Source organism: Rhinichthys klamathensis, unplaced genomic scaffold (genome assembly GCF_029890125.1).
Source record: "Rhinichthys klamathensis goyatoka isolate OS25496 unplaced genomic scaffold, OSU_Roscu_1.1 h1tg000311l_1, whole genome shotgun sequence".
Classification (NCBI taxonomy): Eukaryota; Metazoa; Chordata; class Actinopteri; order Cypriniformes; family Leuciscidae; genus Rhinichthys; species Rhinichthys klamathensis.
The window spans coordinates 2,090,103-2,109,885 of NW_026606829.1; the positions used below are offsets into that span (position 1 = coordinate 2,090,103).

Consider the following 19,783-nt stretch of genomic DNA (forward strand, 5'->3'; position numbering starts at 1 on the left):
CAATTGTATATATATATATATAAATATATACATATATTAAACATAAGAAAATCACATCAACACTGTCAAACATTTTATAAATCGGGCAAAATCTAAATTGGGCTTTATCCCAAAGGTCCACTTTCCATATTTCACCTTCTATGAGTTTAACTATGGCCGAAAGGTTTGATTGTTACTTATTTATTATTATTAAAAATATATATAAGTAATAGTTTTTTTTTTTTTCTGAGTCACCATCACCTTGATATGTTACACTTTTAGATAAATTTACATTTAAAGTTATTCATATTACAACACCAGAGAAACAAAAATGGCTGCTTATTTTGGTGACACATGGTGTTGAACATATCACCCTGTATCAATTTGTTCATTCATTGAAATTAAGATAGATTTGTCAATAGGCTAAATACAATACAATTGACGAATTATTATTTTATATCTAATGATGCGGACCCGAGTTAATTAATTGATAGGCAAGGGAATGCATATTGTGAGAAAATAAATGACGGGACTACAATGAACCTAGTCGAAAATGTCGAAAAGATTAATTCAAAGTCTTTCCTGCCCAGCCAGTACTACATTATCTGATCTCTTTGTGATTTCTCAAACTCAGTGGTACCTGGATAAACTTTCTCAAAATTCTCTCACCTGCCCTGTGTCTGTGCCACCTGCTGTAGTCACGAATTACTTTCGTGATTAATTCAGATATACTCATCGTCATCGTCACACTAAGGTAAAGTCCGGTTAGTTTTAAGTGCGCAAGAATAAACATGCGAATCTTCCTTCACGTTAACTGAAACGTGTCCTCTAGCTGGCTTCATTTAATTAGAATTACTTTTATTTTGAAAAATAAAAATATATTTCTAAAAAAAAAATTACAAAGAAGGTATGGAGAGACCATAGACTGTAGATGGAGACAGTCAATTTTATTTTATTCATATGGAACCTTTCTAGTTATTTCTAATATAATAATAATCCCATTGTTTCATTTCCAACTAAGTGTAAAACTTTACACTGTGAGTAGTTTCCCTTTTATAAAATGTTCTATTTCAGTTCGAATCATCTTTGCATATTTACAATAGAAAAAATAATTAAAATATTTTCCATAACATTATAACATAAATCGCATGAGTAATCTGTGAGTTTTAAAGGGCTCCAGTATGTTTCACATGATTAGATCCTATTGGTCTTGTTGTTTTATATGTTTGTATCTGCTATTCTGTTTAATATTCTTTCTTTCTTTTCAGCTGTTCAGAAGAATCTTAGAATGATTTAATATCTTTAAACATTTAAGATATAAAAACTGACTGGGAAATATGTGATATTATTTATCATTTTTGAGAGAAAAAAAACGAAAGGAGTGTCTTTTATTTTGACTGCGGACGTCACGTTGACGACGTATGGACGTCTTGTTGTGTGCTGCAGCGCGGGAGTTTCATTTTCCTGCCTCGGTTTGTTTACACAGCTAATTTTATCCCGTCAAAAATGTATTGTTTTCGTTTCGACGTAATTCATCTGCTATTCCTCTAATTTACACTAACGTTACTCCTGAGGTAAACCAAGTAACTTGCGGGTGTTATTTTCATGCCAATAGCAGCAAGTACTATGACAAACTATGCTACGCAGACAGTTCTGTAGTAACGTTAAATGTTATAATAAAACACTCGTTTATTCTTTTGTAGTCGATTGAATCATGTCTTATATTAGATATATTATTAGTTAGGTCAAGTGTCGGTTCAAATATTACTCGTGTAACGTTAATTATAAGATAGATTATGTCAGGCTAATTTGGTTTAAATTAAGTGTTTATCCACAACACACTTTGAAAGGTGGAGCTGAGCTGTCAAAGTGTCAGATGAAGAGAGTTTTCCAATCTCATAAAGCTCTAATGGTTGTGTCCTCAGACACTGACTTCCACTGGACACAGGGACACGGAGACACACAGAATGGCTGCGGCTCCAGTGGACTACACCATAGGAGGGGTGAAAATAAACTTCCCCTGCAAAGCTTATCCCTCTCAGCTGGCCATGATGAATTCAGTAAGATCTGTTATCTTGAGCCTAGTAACGGACTTGTTGATGTGTTTTACAGTAAATTAGCTTTGTCATGACTCATGAGTAACATCTTTATACAAAGCATTTAAAATAGCCTCTTTACGTTTGATTGATATGTCTGTAATTTTCATGTTTGGAAACGTGTTTTTTTTTTTTATCTCTTCATCTCTCTTAGATCATTCGTGGACTTAACCATGGAAAGCACTGTCTATTGGAGAGTCCTACTGGCAGTGGGAAGAGTCTTGCTTTGCTTTGTTCGGCCCTTGCATGGCAGCAAGCACAGTTTGGTATGTCTAGAAATCTTTTCAATGAGTTGTAATGTTTTTAACTTTTCTGTCAATCGTTCTGGCATCTACGCTAACTAAGGTATAGAGAGCAACAGATAAACGTTCATTTTAATCAGACTGTACTTTGCTGTTTGGTGATCGCGCAACATCAAACCACATTTACATTATGAAACTGATGTGTCAGAGGTGAATATGCAGGTTATAAAGCGTTTTAGGTTCATCGTGTAGCCAAAGCACATGTTATCATTTTGAGAAAACCAATAAAAAAAGATGACTGTACTATACACCAAATATAATGCTGAAAATAATGATGTATGGACCATTTATGTTAAATATGGTTTGTAAAATGTACAGATAGGTTTGAAAATTTGAGTCTGTAAAGTATGGAATTTTGAAATTAAAAATGTGTAGGAACCTGTATGTATGATCTATGTGATACTAAACTCTTGTTAACTCTTTTTCTCTATAAAACAATGCATTTACACAATGGCTCGTATTTTGTTAATTTTATCATATGTTAAGGTAAGGAACAGCCGAATGCAGCCACCAGTTCGGCCGACTTTAAGAAACCAGAAGTGGTTACTCCGTGTCAATGTGTGTGCCACAGCCAAAATGCACATCCCACTTTCAACCACACAGCATCTAAACCACCTCTGGTGGATCTTGCTGGTGAAGGTACTTCTGCTGAAGCTACAACCCCTCTGTCTAAAGGAGGTGAGCATTTTCTGTGTGTATGTGTCCATCCAAGTGCAAGGAGACGCGAAAGAGGAATCAATTCGGAGTTTGCACACTATCTGAAATACGCCTCTCTCTATCTGTGCACGCTTTGGGTGTGTGCGGCTGTGTCCGTGGATAACAGCACACGAGGACTGAATTAAATTCCCTTTTGCCTCTTCTAGCACTGGAATGGTTTAAAATCTATTGAATATGTAAACTGGCAGAACAAAACACTAGCAAATTATAAACTTTCACTCTATGGTGATTAAACTTGCAATTAATCCGCGAATCACATCCATGCTGAACCGCGTTGCCTGGTACGTACGGATCACAGATCAACTATGATCCGTTTAACCACTAGTTTTAGTCAATGAAAACTTAGTCACATTTTCGTAATGGTGCATAATGGCTAAATTGATTATCCTGATTATTTTGCTCAATATTATAACCACATCGATTGTTGTCATTTGAAAAATTTAGTTTAGCATTTCATCAGAATTACTGCACTTTCACGCAAGCACAACTCAAGAGAACATCAACCCATACGCATGGTTTATTTTACCTCATCTAGTTTCCTGATTTATTATATTTATCATATAAATGAACACTCAGTGCTTTATGAAAACTGGTAAAACAAGAAAAATCTCAAAATATAAAATGCTTAAAATAAATTCCAAATTATGTTAAGGTTTTTCTATTAAAATAACAACAAAAGACTTTGTACTGTCACGCAGAGTTTGCGTAAGTGCCTTTATTAATCAACCACAAAAGAGCCTAGCCTACTCAATAACTACATTTATCATCAGAATACGCAAAATTCAACTTACTGTGCTTGCGTAAAACCTCATAAAAGCTCACTGAGATGATACAGACAGAACAGACATCATAAAGTTCTCATGCTATTCTTCTGGCAGGATCATTTTATTTAGCAAAATATCTCACCATTCACTGATGCATCCAGGTCACACTTAGTCACCAATATATGTTTGGTCTAAAATGCATTTGCCCTCATGCTTTGCCACAGAACAGCAATTGCAAGTACATTTTTGTCATCTTTGCAGGACTGCGATATGAAGAGTGTACAAAGTAACATATCTTAAGCAACAGTGTGAAAGTGAATAGAACAGGCATAAACATAAATATCTATCGGTACAATATGCATCACATGACTAAACATGTGTCATCGTTTTCAAATACCTGTTTTCACAGTCCACACTACAACACGAAACCGGCATTTTCAAATTTATCTACTTGGGTGTGCGTTTTCAAAAAGCTCCGTCTTTGTTGTCAAAAACGCTGTCTCAGTGTGGATGAAAGGCCAAAACAGAGAAAAATATGCGTTTTCAAACGAAAACGTATTAGTGTGTGGACAAGGCCTTAATCTTTGAAACTTTGCAAACCTTTTACATTTACGAACAGCTATATTACACACTACATGAAAGTTAGATCTGAAAAAGCATAATAGGAGCACTTTAAATGTAGATTCAGCACTGTTAAGGAAACACTTTGATACATTACTTAAGTGTACTCCATTTTCTCATAAAGTATGTATCTTTGTTTCAGCAGTCAAAAGTGACCAGCCTAAAAAGTCAACTTTGTCTTCCCGTCTCTCTGAGAAACTTCAAGCCTCTCTCTCCAATGGAGAACAAGATGATGATTTTAAGATGGACAAGAAGCGCATTCGTACACCAGGCACAGAGCAAAAGGTATCGCTACCAATAGCTTCGATTCCTATGACATTATTGATTGGCTTGTTGAGTCTTGTCATCACACTCAGGTTTTTTTTCTTTCCACAGAACAGCAAGCGAAGATGTCTCGAACGAGGAGTGATTTACATTGATGATGATGAAGAGGAGGATGATCTGGGGAGACCAGTGCCTGGGGCTCAGAGTTGGACCATGGAATTAAAGAGTGGTGCCAAAGCTGACAGCTGCCAGTCGCAGCCACAGTGTTGTGTAAGTGCACCTCTGACTCATTTTCTACTCTTATCTCTAATTTGAGAATATGATGTAATAGTGTCAAAAATAGCTATGAAGAGAACTGTTTGATATTTCTCTACATTTCATCATCCAGTATCCATTAAAGGGATAGTTTACAAAAATTTTTTTAATTCTTTGATCATATACTCACCCTCATGTTGTTCCAAACCTGCATGAATTTCTCGATTGTGTGGAACACAAAAAGAAGATATTTTGAAGAATGTTGTTGCCCTAACAGTTTCTCAGTACAAGTAACTCATACAAGAAACTCATATAGGTTTGGAACAAAATGAGTGGCTGTAAATGATGACAGAAACTATCATTTGTGGGTGAACTATGGCTTTAAGACTTGAGGATGCCACTGGAATAGTATTTATTATTAAATAAACAATATTATATTTATATATCTAATTGAAACTTGTAATTATTAAATAAATTAGATTATCAATATAATATTATGTATTCCGTTGTATTATACATTGACCACCAGGTGGCAGCAGAGGATGAGTCAAAACAGGTTCATGGGGATATTATTGGATTCATTGCAGGGGTTTTTTCACACAGCTGTGTCCTTAAGCAGGTATTATCTCGGATTAATTTTTGTAATTTGACTAGTGCTGTGTCACAAAAAGCCATATGACTCCTATTTAATGTACACACACATAGTCACGTAGGCTACAACCTATGTAGGATGGTACTAAAACAATGCTCACTATAGTGTGAATGCAAAAGTGGGTTTTTGTTGATGTTTGGGGATACTAGATCACAAACTTTATGGTATGTTATCCTATCTGTCGGATTGGATGAAATCTGAAAATCTGCCTGACATTTTATCTGTAATTTAATAGCCTTAAACAGACAGTTTGTACTTCATCATTTCCATTAAGCAGAAATCCTCCTAATGTGGTTTTACCATTCATTTGGCTTGTTGAGAGAGGCTCACATGTAGGGCTATAAAATGCAGCTCAGCATCTCCATGTACTGCATGAGGAAAATCTGATACAGTGTAACAAACACCGCAGGTATTCACATGGCCAGTGGTGAAAGGAATCTGTGTCAGTGTGAACGCCCCGTCACACTGTAGGACATATTGCTTACAACAGGCACAATGGAAAAGGGAGTGACTTGTCTGATGTGTTCCTCAAGATTGGTGGACGGTCACCGAAGAGGACGGCCTGGGCTTGATGGGCGGGCCTATGGGTGTGTTGGGTAGGGGGAAGAAGAGAAAGCAGGCCTTAGGTTTCACTCTCTCACCTGACACCGTTCTCGGCCCCTGCCAGCGCTGACTGACATCTTCAATGGGCCCTTTGAAGCGAGCTCCAGTTTAATTAAGAGGTTTGCCTTGCTTGGCAGTGATCTGTGAAAGCCTGGGATAAATATTGAATGGGGTTCACCCGCTGGTTACGGTGCTCCGGGGATAAACAGGTGCTTTGTAAGATTGGGGATTTGCGGGGTGGGGGCACTCCGGGGCAGCTATCAGGAGGGCTATATGGAGTAAAGACCTCACTGAAATGCTTCACTCGCTGTCTCTGTCTCTCACCCGCTATCTCCTTTTCTCTCTGTCCATCTGTATGGTAAGGGTGCAGTGGCCCAGGCAGGCGGACAGTGTGAGATTTCAGTCTCTCAGGTGTCAGGCTCTCAGAGCCAGCCTGTTGAAATGCAGTCTCCATTGTTCGCGCTCACACTTGGGCCTGCATCTTCCACTACAGGGCCATTGTAGAGCACAGACAATCTAGCCTCACCATCTCAAACACAGGAGCTGCTCTCTCCACACCTCACCTGGCAAACAGAAATGGCACTGTCTAACAGAACAAACCCAGCCCTTATAATGTTTTTTTTTTAGCAGTAACTGATAAGTACTCTGTAGGATCCTCAGCCTCTTCAAACAAGAATTTAATGATTCCTGTTCTGATTCGTCTTAATGATTCAGGTTGCTTAACGGTTCCATTAAGGATTCTTTTAAATTTGAGTAGAATTAATTGAGAAACTTCTACATATGATCCATAAGAGTTTGTGATTTACTCAAACAACTAGCCATAAGAGTCATTAGCACGAGAATCAGACTTCAGTTTTAGTTGCTCTGTATGTTTCTTAATTTATGAAAGTCGTTTACTTGGGAATGTTTTGGCTTTGATTTACTGTATGTGTTTTATGAGTCCGTTTTTTTGGTGAATCAGTCATCAGCTATGTATGTTTTTTTTATCATTCTTAAAAGAGAACAGTTCATAAAAGGCATTAATAACTTGGGAATCTTTTGACTTCATATTATGCTTCTGTTTTTGATTCACTGGCTCGTAAGAGTCATTTGTTTGTGAATCAGGCTTCACTAGTAGTGCTGTATGTTTTTGTTTCTTAAAAAAGATGGGTTCATAAAAATTGTTCACTTGGGGAAACTTTTGACTTCATTGGTCATTCTGTATTTTTTTTATTCGCTAAAAAGGAGTATTGCACATAAGTATTTCATTTTAGAATCAGACTTCACACCTGTGCCATGCTGTGTATTTTACACTGAGTAGTAACACATTGAACACTTTCCTAATCACTTTAATTTTAGTGTGGTGTTCTATCCACATCAGTGGAAGAATCCTCATGCTGGAACAATTAACAGTACCAACTGTCACGGTTCTGGTTTGTAAAAAAAAAAAGTTATTTCTCTACTCTTCAATACATGAAGTACTTATTTTTTGTATTTGTAGTATGTGTGCTGGCCCTGAACTGTAACTAGCTGTTAGGTCCCACATGAGCTGTGAAATGCTTTCATTGTACACCAGTGCTGCAACAAATCCCCGAAGACGCTTTCCCAATATCCTCGCTCATTTTTTGGTTCCAGAACAATGGCCACATTTTATTAGCAGAGCAATGAGCTGCTAGATGCATCTGCAGGTGTCTGCCCCTGACTGGAACAGCATGCTTGGGTTAACACTCCCACACAATGCCACACACTGTTTTATTAGGAGCCGCTGTTGAGGTCTGGAGCGGCCTGAGGTGTAGCTCTCTGCTCCGCTGATATCAGGGCCTCGCCGGAAAGAATGCGCCAGTCCGCCTGAATGTGTCTATGGCGGCAGGTCTGGCCAATGGAGGCTGTTATCTGCATTCCAGGGGTGTCTTATTTGCTGTGCTTTAGCGAGAGGGGCCGAAACTGTGGCAGGCTGCATGTAACGGATACCCTTGTGTCAGCTGTTTCCTGCACGGCTACTGACAAGGCTTCCCATTCACAATCGGCTCTTTCTTTCCCCCTGCGATGAATAAGTAATTATTCAGTATAGGAGGCAGGATACTTGGACTGGCCTATTGAATGTGGCAGCAGCAGGTAAGGTGATCGGCAGGGCCGTAACTCTTCCTGCGAAGCCGTAACCTTAGCTGCTGCCAGCTCTCTGTTTATTTAGCACGTCGGACCTGGTCTTTGTCCCACCGGGGGGCGGTTTGCAAGACAGGCTCACGTTCGCTTCCATTCTATCACTTACTGTAATATTTAATGACAAACAAGGTTTGAGAAGCAACTCAGGTAACTGGAGCTGGACCTCTTCAGTGGAGTGCAGGCTAAAGGACAGCTTGATCCCTGATGTGAAGGTGTAACACACGCTGTGACTTAGCAGATGCTTATGAGGGATAATCTTACTGTCACTTTTAGGAAAAGAAAAGAAGCTACTGTCATTTTGAAGGACTGAAGGAAGACTGAAAATAGAGATTTTATTTTACAAAATCTTATAATAGTTATTAAATTATGCATGCTCATTTAGATTGAGTGTTAAATGCCAGCAAAGGTAAAGTTAAAAACACAAATAATTTAATAACAAAGGTAATTGTGATCTTTAGAAAATTTCAAAATGAATATATTTTTTTCATTCTGTATATTATAATGGCATTATACCTAAATTCACTTTTAGCATTTAAAGTGATTTTTATTTTATTTTTATTTATTTATACAAAATAGTAACTGCAATATCAACCAATTATCAGTCATGCCTGGACAAAATCATGTTGTTGAAAGAGAAAAAAACAAAAGTAGTGTAGATTAAAACACTTGACAAGCTTTTCTTGTTTTATGCATACAGTATTTCGGTACTCGGACAATAACACTGTCTCCCACAGAATGAAGCAATGACTCTGTTTGACACCAACTGTGTAACACATGAGTTGTGTCATTCCCATGAATGGAGGGGAAAGTGGGACACTTAAAATGCTCATACCATCCTCAAGATCGGTTTCACCACTAGAGCTGGCTGCAGGCAAGCATGGCCCTTTGTGTTAAAGCTGCAATTAAAGAGATCCAATCAGGGGGCCAGTAGCATGAACAATGGCACGGTCTAAAATTACAGTCTTGCTTGGGGTCATTCTGTCTTGACTTAAAGCTTTTGCCTGTTATTTGAATGATTATCTATACGACTGCTAATACAAAAGCCTTTTCATGAGCTGGACAAACAAGGGCTGTAGAATTGCTTCAAGTAGGTTGTTTCTCTTTGTAATGTTTACGCTTGACTTGTTTTTCTCTCTCACTCTTTGTGTCCGACAGTCTCCCGTGTCTTGTTCTCTCTGTCCTTGCGCCAACCTCAAAGCAGGACAGAAACTGGTTGAAAAGTCCAAGGACAATGAGAAAGACAAAGAGGGAAGCGAGAGGAAAAAAATCCCAAAGATCTTCTTCGGCACTCGTACTCATAAGCAGATCACACAGATCGCACGGGAGCTGAAACGGACGCTTTACTCCACCGTGCCCATGACAATACTGTCCAGCCGAGACCACACCTGTGTCCACCCCGAAGTGGTACCTCATGCCAACCGCAACGAGCGCTGCAGGGAGCTGCTGGAGGCCAAGAACGTGAGTCACCCCTTCCCAGGTTACACCGTGACATCGCAACCACCTTTGAGCACTGGTTCTTCATTCATCTGTCATCATTAGTGCCTCTGAGAGGGATAAAAGAGAGTAGATTTAGGTTCACTGAGTTCAAGGCCTTTTATGAGACTGAACTCTGAACTGGATATTGGTGTTGTGAGAGAAACCTAAAGATCAACAGTGAACCTTTTTCTCTGTAGTGATGCACCGAAATGAAAATTATTTGCTGAAACAAAAAATTCTGGAATCTTGTAATGATAATAAAAAATGCTCATTTTAAATTCAGCCTTTATTTGGAATAACTATTTTTCATATTTAGAAAATAATCTATAAATATTAGAATATTTTTTAAATATAAATAAATATTAAATATAAATAAATATAAACTAAAATATTCTAGTATTGTTTTTATATTGATCTTTCTAATTGGTAAAAAAAAACATCTGTTGCCATTTGTACTTAAAGATCTTGTTTCCGACAACTTGACAACAAAAAAATACTGTACAGCTGTATAGATGTAAAAACAGTGCAATTATGCAAATGTTGTTCAATGCAATGACGACTTCAACTAAACGTAGTGTTAAGTAGTAAAGATGCAAAAGGTCACATTATGATGTGATCAACCGTTGTGAAATCTGCGTGGATTTCTATTGAAATGACTGGATTTCACCTGCTAAAATTCACAGAACAACAGTAAATGTGGCCGCACCTTAACAGATTCTGTCTGCGTTTTCGACATTTGACTGAAGAATGATATTTTCGGTGGTCGAAATTGTGGTGCATCCTTATTAGAATGGTGTCAGTTTAGATGTATTATTATGATAACAGTGTTTTTTTCCCCCTCTTCGTGTGTGTGTAGCAAAAGATCACCCCTTTACACACTATTTCCACTGACCACCTACTGTAAGTGTACAGGTCATGGCCTTTGCCCTGTTTCATCATTGAGTGTTGGGCCTATGTAGTGATCAGCTCATCATGTATTTGTTTGCCTTTGAAAGTCTTAAATTGGATCTTGTGAACGGAGATTGACCCACTCTTTACTGTGGAACCAAACACCTCATTTCCTGATCTTCACAGTGGCCTGCAGGCCAAACAGCAAGTGTGGCCACTTATTCTGTGAACCCTCTTCTCCTTTCACTTTAATACTGTCGTAAGAAAAGAAGACGAGCTACCCACACTGAAATGCAAACCCTTGCTTTAAGGTTTCACAAACTTAATCTCCGTCACCAAAGTTGTGAAAAACAGTTACAGGCGATAATATCCCCAATCAGTCATACAGACCTTTTTTGTTGTGCAGCCTTGTCAAAGGCTTCAAACACACTTTGTTCCAGTGGGAGATTCGGTATTGTCCGTGTTACTTAGTCTCTGACCATCGGGCAGCCCACATAATGATACCTATTATGCTGTCACCACAGGTGTCCACTCACCTCTCGACTGTGTCGCGCCCCTGCACATGAAAGCGGGGAAGACCGTGCCGACAACCCTGCTCAGAGAGAGGAGGGAATGAGCTGTCATTTTCCTCATCCTCCCTGAGGCCCCATCTCTTGTGTCCTCTTATGAGCCCCACTCCGAGTCTTTATTCTGCTCTCCTGGCCCTACTGAATGGCTGAAGTGCGTAGGCCTTTCAGACACTTGTCGTTAGGTCGCACACCCCTCAGTGATGCCATCATCACCTTCATAAGGGTTGGAGGACAGGGGGATCAAAACGGCACGATCGGGTTGACGTTTATCCCATGCTCTCATTGACGACTAATCCCTCTATCAGCCTTTTAGCAGCATGTTACAGTTTCCAGTGAATTGCGAAACAATGCACAGATGCTTCCCTTTTCTGCATTGAGGCAGCTGCCTAAATAATCATATAAAAGCAAATTAAAGGGATAGTTCACCCAAAAATGAAAATTCTGTCAGTAATTACTCACCCTCATGTTGTTCCAACCCTGTAAGACTTTCGTTCATCTTCGGAACACAAATTAAGATATTTTTGATTAAATCTGAGAGCTGGATCACTCCTCCATAGGCTTCTAAGGGATTGAACTTGCCGGCCCAGAAAAGTTATTAAAGACATCGTTAAAATAGTCCGAGTGACTACAGTGGCTCAATCTTAAGTTTATCAAGCGACGAGAATACTTTTTGTGCGAAAAAACAAACAAAAATAACGACTTTATTCAACTATGCATTTCCTTCTGTGTGGGCCTCTGACGTGAGTTCACGTAGTGTAACAGCGCAGCGCTTCTGTGTTGTACATCACACGTAGGCTCACTATTGGCAGAGGTGGAAAGTAACGAATTACATTTACTCGCGTTAGGTAATTTAGTAGTTTTTAAAATCTGTACTTTTACTTTTACTTAAGTACGTTTTGTTTGAAGTATTTTACTTCGCTACATTTGAAATCATATCTGTTACTGAGTAAAAAAATTATAATACAAGGAAGAAAAAAAATCACACTCCGGAAACTACTGCATTGGTTGAGGGGCGGGAGAACAAACGCGCAAGAAAGGTGACAGAACCAGCTGAAGCTAAAAAGCGAAGCGCCCTCGAATTCTTATGAAGCGAATTATGGCCAGTATAAAAATACTTGTATTTTTGTACTTGTATCTATCCTCGAGGATAGATATCCAATTTGCAAAAAATGTGGACGCAAAGTGGCTGCAAAAGGAGGATACATAGGACACCATCCCTCCTGCAGATAAAGGTAGGCTATGTCCCGATTATAACTTGAGGCCGAATGACTTACGTGATGCAGAGGGAATCCCGGAATCCAGTCATGAAAATGGAATTTACATAACGCAGATGTCACGTAAAACACGCAAAATAATGGATGGATGAATACATGCAAAGTAGAACTGTGCAATAAATCCAATCGCGACATGGTCTGTGAATTTTAAGCACAAAAATACTGCATGTAAATATATAACCCTATTTGTTCTGCTGAGCTGCGCCGCTTTGTCTACTACATACTCAAGTACGTGCAACGTTCATGGTGTTTTCAGCGTCTCACAAACAATTTGAGGATATGAATGAATACGTGAACATTTCCAGAGCTGCCCTGAGAGAACGCCTAATGAGCATTTTCATAATTTTATTTGAGAAAAACAAAACCATTGTCAAATATACTTTGAAACACTTTTTTACGTTTTTGTTCTTCACTACAACCCGTCAAAATAAAAGTTCGGTTTTACTAGGAGAAATTATGACAGAAATATATTACTATTCTACTTCTCAAAATAATAATAACAACAACAACAATAATAATACATTTTATTTAAACATTATTCAAAGGAATATATTTTTTGTCCATGGTCTAATTTAGTAAATCTGTTTTTGCAGCGCTTCCCCAAAAAATAAAAGGACACAAGTTTAAATTTACATTTGATAACCACCGTTTTTGATAATATATTTGGATTAAATCGTAAAAAGAAACATTAATTTTCTGAATAAAATACATTTCATAGGACAATATTATTCTTAAACATTTTAATAAATTATTAATGTTAAAAATAAGTTGTTAATCTAATTCATTATCAATTATCGAATTTAATTGATTATACATGTTCTATTGAAATTTTAATAAACAAAACAAACAAATGGTTTCAAGTTTGTTATAATAAAAGCAAAAAAAAAAAAAAAAACTGTTTTCATTCATTTAACTGTCATTTTAACTGATGATAATAATAATAATAATAACCATAATTTAATACAGTTTATTTATTTGATAATTGATTAACACTGTAAACGTGATATTTTCTGAGACGTTATCATACTGTGAAAATCTCCTACCATTACAACCCTACACGGGAGAGTCCCCCACCCCACCCCGCTGTTAAAAAAGTAACTCAGTAACTTTTACTCTTGAGTAAATTTTAAATGAGCTACTTTTACTTTTTTACTTTTACCTGACTAGATTTTTAGACCGGTAATTTTACTTGTACCGTACTTAAGTAAAATTTAATTGAAGTAGTAGTACTTTTACTTGAGTAGAATATTTTATTACTCTTTCCACCTCTGACTATTGGCCGTCGCTGGTCATGTGTGTGATGCGTGTGATGTACAACACAGAAGCGCTGCGCTGTTACACTACGTGAACTCAGTGAGTAATTACTGACGGAATTTTCATTTTTGGGTGAACTATCGCTTTAACAGTTTGTTGTATCAGTTCATGCATTCCCTGGGATTCAAACCCACAACCTTTACGCTTTACCACTTATGCACTTAAATCTTTTTAAAATGCATCTCAAGCACACCTCTTTTCATAAAGTGATGTTATCTGTCTGCGTTTGTGTATTTCCATGTCATTTCAGGGTCTGTCATGCCGGTACTACCACAATGTGCATAAAATGCGTGATCAGAGCTCTTTACAGTGGGTTCATGGGCTACACCAGGCCTGGGACATTGAGGATCTGGTGCGTCTTGGTGGCAAGCTGCGGTCCTGTGCTTACTACGCAGCTCGGGATCTCATGCAAGAGGCCTGCATTGTGTTCTGTCCTTACAACTACCTGCTGGACCCCCTTATTCGTGAGAGCGTGAGCATCAATCCATAAGCTACCATATAATCTAAGTTTCAGTATACACAGAATGTAATTAACTATGTTTTTATTTATATAGATATAATTATGTTGCTTTATAGATTATTTACATTTCTACATTTTGCTTTTTTTGAGTGTTTTGTGCTGATACCACACTTATCAGTTTTATAATATATTTTTGTGTAAGTGACCAAAAACTAGGTTTGTCAAGCAAATACAATTTTTAATCTAATTAATTACATGATGTGCCAATTAATTCATCTATTTAATCGCAAATGAATCTCATATCAAATTTGGCTCAGAAATTAGCTCCAAAATGTAATGTAAAGTTATTAAAGTCATTATTGTGTTAAATGAGAAAAGCATTAAATAGACATTATGAAAAATAGCTTTTGAAATAAATATTTGATTTGATTTAACATAGAATTTATTACACACAAACTTTTAGGGTACAAGGGTGATGAAAACAGACAATATTGTGTCTAAAATATACCGCAATATTCACTTATTATTTATCGAACAGTTGTAAATCAATATCACATTTGCACTCGTGCTATTCGGAACAAAAACAGCACTCGTGTGATATTGTAGTCATTGATCGTGTGAACTATCATTTGATTTAAATATGAGACGACAACTGCATTTTGCCCCAATATCTTGAATTTTAGGGGCAGTCTCACTGAATTCTATAGGCTACATCACGCAGTGAGATGTTGCCCTGCTTCATGTTGTCACCAATCAACTGTATGAAATGTAAGATGATCTACGTAGGTCTGGGGCATGCTGGGTGTGTTAATTGCATTAAATCATTTTAATCATGTTATTATCCCATAGCTAATTAATTAAATGAATGCGATAAATCAACAGCACTACTAAAAAGTTACATTTTAAAAATCTGTCCACCCCTAGGTTAAAGAAGTCAATGAAAGTCTTCAAATAAGATGGATAACACATGTGTTTGGATTTAAGTATTTTTATATGTATCCATCTTTGCTCCTCTTTCCAGATGGAAATCAATCTGAAGGAGCAGATTGTGGTGCTGGACGAGGCTCATAACATAGAGGATTGTGCCCGTGAGAGTGCCAGTTTCACCCTGAATCAAGCTCAGCTGTTGCTGGCACGTGATGAGATCGACGGAATGGTGACGCATAACATTCGGCGTGATCAACACAAGCCACTGCTTGCATTCTGCTGCAGCCTTGCCAAGTATGGCCCCTCTTTTCTTCAATAGTTTCACATCATAGGTGGTGGGACATCCATATTTGGCTTCATCATGAGTTGTAGTCTGCAGAGATCTGCTTTCTGAAGATTCTTAATATTTCTTTAAGTGGACCAGTATGTAATTTGTGTAAATTGGGAGCTAAATAGTCCAACTCTTTGAAAGAATTGAAATAAAATGAATTCTATATTTGTGTCCATACTTTTATGTAGCTGGGTGCAGGAAAGCTGCGATGGCTTGGAGGAGCGTGAATATGAGTCTTCATGCAAGGTCTGGTCAGGGACGGAGGTTCTTGGCATCTTCCATGGCCTTGGCATCACAGCAGACACCTTCTCTTTGCTACAGGTATTCTTCCTCTGTCTACCTTCCTCCCCTTTTACCAGGAGTATACTAACAGTCTCCCCTCCTTTTTTATCTGATTTGTGTAGAAAAACCTGGCAGCAGTGCTAGAGAAGGAGGAGCGAATCGGGCTAGTGAACGGGAGAGAAGACACGGTGCAGGTTCCCACCATCAGCTCCAACACTCAGTCAATGCTCAAAAGCCTCTTTATGGTGCTGGAATTTCTTTTCAGACAAAATTGCAGGTCATTATCACAAACTACCCATCATTCTTCTTACCTTACTATCTCTAAAAAGGTTTTTGGCAGTGATTTTTAAAGACCCCTTGAAATCGCAATTGGAGTTTTATGGCTTTTAGTCCATGTCTTTTTTCTTGATGGGTATCTGTATGCTAGTCTACTCCTAAAAGTTGGCAAGATTTAAGTGTAAAAGATAACTTTAAGTGTAACATTTAGAGAGGGATCATAAATTCAAAATAAGCTGCTATAAGTAAAATGATGAGTTTTAGTTATAAATAATCAATGCTTGTTTCCCATTCACTTTTCCACATTTTTCACTTAATTGCTCCAATATTTACCTACATTATATTTTTACAAAATGTTTTCATTGCATAAAAAATGCCACTTAGAAATTTTTTTTATACAATTGAATTGCTGAATCAATAATACGTTTAAAAGATTAATTTGAATGGAAAACCATTTTTTGCTACTGATATTTAAATTCACAGGACATGTGGGTTGGTGAAACTAGTCTGGCGAGTGGCGACACAGACTTCAGGAAACTTAATGGATGAATAAATGTTTCCCAATATAATTTTGTCACAAATCATCACAAATGTTCATTCAAATAATTGACATATCACCCAGCCCTAGTTTAATGCACGAAAATAACTCCCAATGTATGCAACCATTGAAAATAATCCTTGTCTTTTTAAAAGAGTTAAACAAACTTTCTACTACATGCTCTATCCAGTTATTTCACATTCATCTATTGTTTTTACTTAGTTTCTTTGTTTGTGGATATGTACAGGTTTGCAGATGATTACCGTGTGGCTCTCCAGCAGAGCTACATGTGGACAACCCAGCAGGACCTGCCCGACGCTCAGGGCTTTTTTGCACGACCCCAGCGTCGCCGACAGAGCACCCGCACCAAAACTCTGGTGCACACCCTGAGCTTCTGGTGCCTCAACCCTGCTGTGGTGAGAACAACTTTGCTTGTTGCAGAACTTTTAAAAAAAAATCTAATTTAAATGTTGTTAGTATGATGAATATGATTTGTAAGCTGTTACTGTAGTGGTTGGCGGTGTGTGTCTTGGCAGGCATTTTCAGATCTGAGCGATTCAGTGCGGACTATCGTGCTAACTTCGGGCACCCTCTCTCCCATGGGCTCCTTTTCCTCTGAACTTGGCATCAAATTCTCCATCCAGCTGGAGGCCAATCACGTTATCAACAAGTCACAGGTCATTGCTACATAGCATTTATCAGGATGTGGATCTACCAAAAATACAGTGAAAAAAAAGTTATATTGTGAAAATTTATTAAAAATTAAAAAATTGTTTTCTATTTTAATATATTTTAAAATACCTGTGATGGCAAAGCTGAATTTTCAGCAGCCATTTATTCTAGCCTTTAGTGTCACATGATCCTTCAGAAAATATTCTAATATGTTGATTTGGTGCTCAAGAATGATTATCTTAATATTTTTGTGTAAACTGCAATTTCAGGATTCTTTTTTAAACAAAGTTCAAAAACAATAATTTGAGAAAAAAAATATTTTGTACAATTATAAATGTCTTTTTGATCAATTTAAGGTGTCCTTGCTAAATAAAAGTATTAATTTGATTAAAGAAAATCTAAATAACCCTAGACTTTTTATTGGTAGTGTAACTTAAATTCTGAGTTGTATAATAGGTGTGTGTTTGTTGCAGGTCTGGGTCGGTACAGTTGGTGCAGGGCCTCAGGGTCGTAAACTTTGCGCCACATTTCAGCATGCAGAGACATTTGCCTTCCAAGATGAAGTAGGGGCCCTGCTTTTGAAAGTGTGCCACATAGTGAGTCGAGGGGTTCTCTGCTTCCTGCCATCCTACAAGGTGTGTAGAGTCAATATTCTCTGCAAGTAATGGCGCTGGCTAACTCAAGCATCACTTTTGCTCATACATATTGTTAGGGATTTGAACAAACCTCTATCTCAAAGTTTTCAATAAAAAACTTCAGTCTCTTTTGATTGTTTAGTACCTGCTGATCTACCAATGGCCTAGAAGCCAACCTAAACATCTTAGCAACTGCATAGCAATACACTGGCAACCTCCCACTTCAATCTAGTACTTTAGTAAATTCAGTTAACCTTTTAATCTCATCCATATTTATTTGCTTATAAAGAATCTAACAGAATCTAAGATTCTGAAACATGAGTTGGTTTTTTACTAAGTCATGTCAATTTGATACTGCAGCACTATGCTCTGCCACTGGGAGGCCTTAGAGACCACAATTTTGCATTTCTGTAAACAAGCTAATGTTTTCCTCAGAACTGCCATAAAAATATCGTCTGCATGCTGTGTAAGACTATGGTTGCTGTTTGACATTCCGGTAGAGGATCCTCAAAGTCATAACACTAGAAGCATCTGTTTCAAAATTCAATAGCAGCGGTCAGACAATGACCACATGCAATAATACGTGGCTGTGATGTATTATGGATAATGAACAAACCTTTGAGTGCTGGCTCACGGTTTTTCTGTATCCCTTTTCAGGTAACAGGCTCAATTATTGAAAACCATTGAAAAATACTTTGTTCCTCATTGTTTGTTACGTTTAGTTAATGAATAATTCAGCCCTATTCAAGCCGCCTGTCATGATGTACCCTCAGAGGGGATGATTAACATTCTCAAATGTCTGTGTGTGTGTCCATGTACATCTTTGTGTTGATGGACACTTAGTGCACATTTCCAATATATTTCATCCAATATATTTAGCCTACCAGAATCATAGTATGCTACCCCAACTTTAACACAAGAACCAGTTTCTTTATAAATTGACCACATAAATCCCCTATTGTATATCATATCCATGTATGAATGCTCCATGCGGATTAATATTTAATCTGGAAATTGAGCAGTTTAGGAACTCATTGGAGATTGTGGAAATTCTGGAGCCTGAGAGTCCCGTCTGAGGAGGAGCAGACCAGAACATCTCTAGTCTCCAGAGACCTCTCAACTCCTGCTTGATCACTATCTCTCCATTCTGCTAGGGACCATGTGTATGATGTGTGTCTGTTCTGGCCATTTGTCCCCATGGCACCAAATGTGCTATACCACCCCCAGGCCCCCCAACATTATCATTCATAACTCACACATATAGACACGCAAGCCCTGTTCTGTTCTCAAGATGTTGTCTTGTAGCTTCCAACCTGTCTCAGTTGGACCCATGTTAACCACAGCGACCCATGTTTTCTGGCATGACCTCATGACAAGAAGGGCTAAACAGTTAGGAGGGCCTGCTTATTAAATGTGGGCTAGGAAAGGTGAAAAGATCTTGTGGAAATGCAGGATGCTTTTAAAGCAGATTAAGATGAGAGCCATTAGAACTGACGTCGCCAAGCTGTCTGTGTGAAGATGCATCTAAGCTGGCGCCTGGCGAGGTGGGGTGGAAAGGAGGGGTTGGTGGATGTATCTATATAACTTGCATCCTCTCAAAGTCAAAGTGCTCTGCAGGGGTTCTGAGCACAGGCTATGAGCCCCCAAGGCCTCTCAGCACACTGTCTGCAGTCTCCTAGGCATAGCTATAAATGCAGTCTCAACAGTATCAGTATAGATACTGTAGCACATGTGAACCAAGGTAAT

At 38.1% G+C, this 19,783-nt stretch overlaps 1 protein-coding gene across 2 annotated transcripts in view; it reads left to right on the top strand.

The window, feature by feature from the left end:
* The first annotated feature begins 1,941 nt into the window (after positions 1–1,941).
* Positions 1,942–19,783, top strand: part of brip1 (BRCA1 interacting helicase 1) — a 53,697-nt gene continuing 35,855 nt past the window's right edge. The window contains exons 1-13 of one of the 2 annotated variants that reach the window (XM_056271166.1): positions 1,942–2,039; positions 2,230–2,341; positions 2,864–3,055; positions 4,622–4,764; positions 4,855–5,013; positions 9,551–9,853; positions 14,167–14,388; positions 15,398–15,597; positions 15,823–15,955; positions 16,039–16,193; positions 16,978–17,146; positions 17,267–17,407; positions 17,876–18,037. In XM_056271166.1, the coding sequence (XP_056127141.1) occupies positions 1,947–2,039; positions 2,230–2,341; positions 2,864–3,055; positions 4,622–4,764; positions 4,855–5,013; positions 9,551–9,853; positions 14,167–14,388; positions 15,398–15,597; positions 15,823–15,955; positions 16,039–16,193; positions 16,978–17,146; positions 17,267–17,407; positions 17,876–18,037 (2,184 nt within the window). In that variant the 5' untranslated portion in view covers positions 1,942–1,946. The remainder of the gene's footprint in view (positions 2,040–2,229; positions 2,342–2,863; positions 3,056–4,621; positions 4,765–4,854; positions 5,014–9,550; positions 9,854–14,166; positions 14,389–15,397; positions 15,598–15,822; positions 15,956–16,038; positions 16,194–16,977; positions 17,147–17,266; positions 17,408–17,875; positions 18,038–19,783) is intronic. The other variant, XM_056271167.1, reaches the window with a different exon arrangement.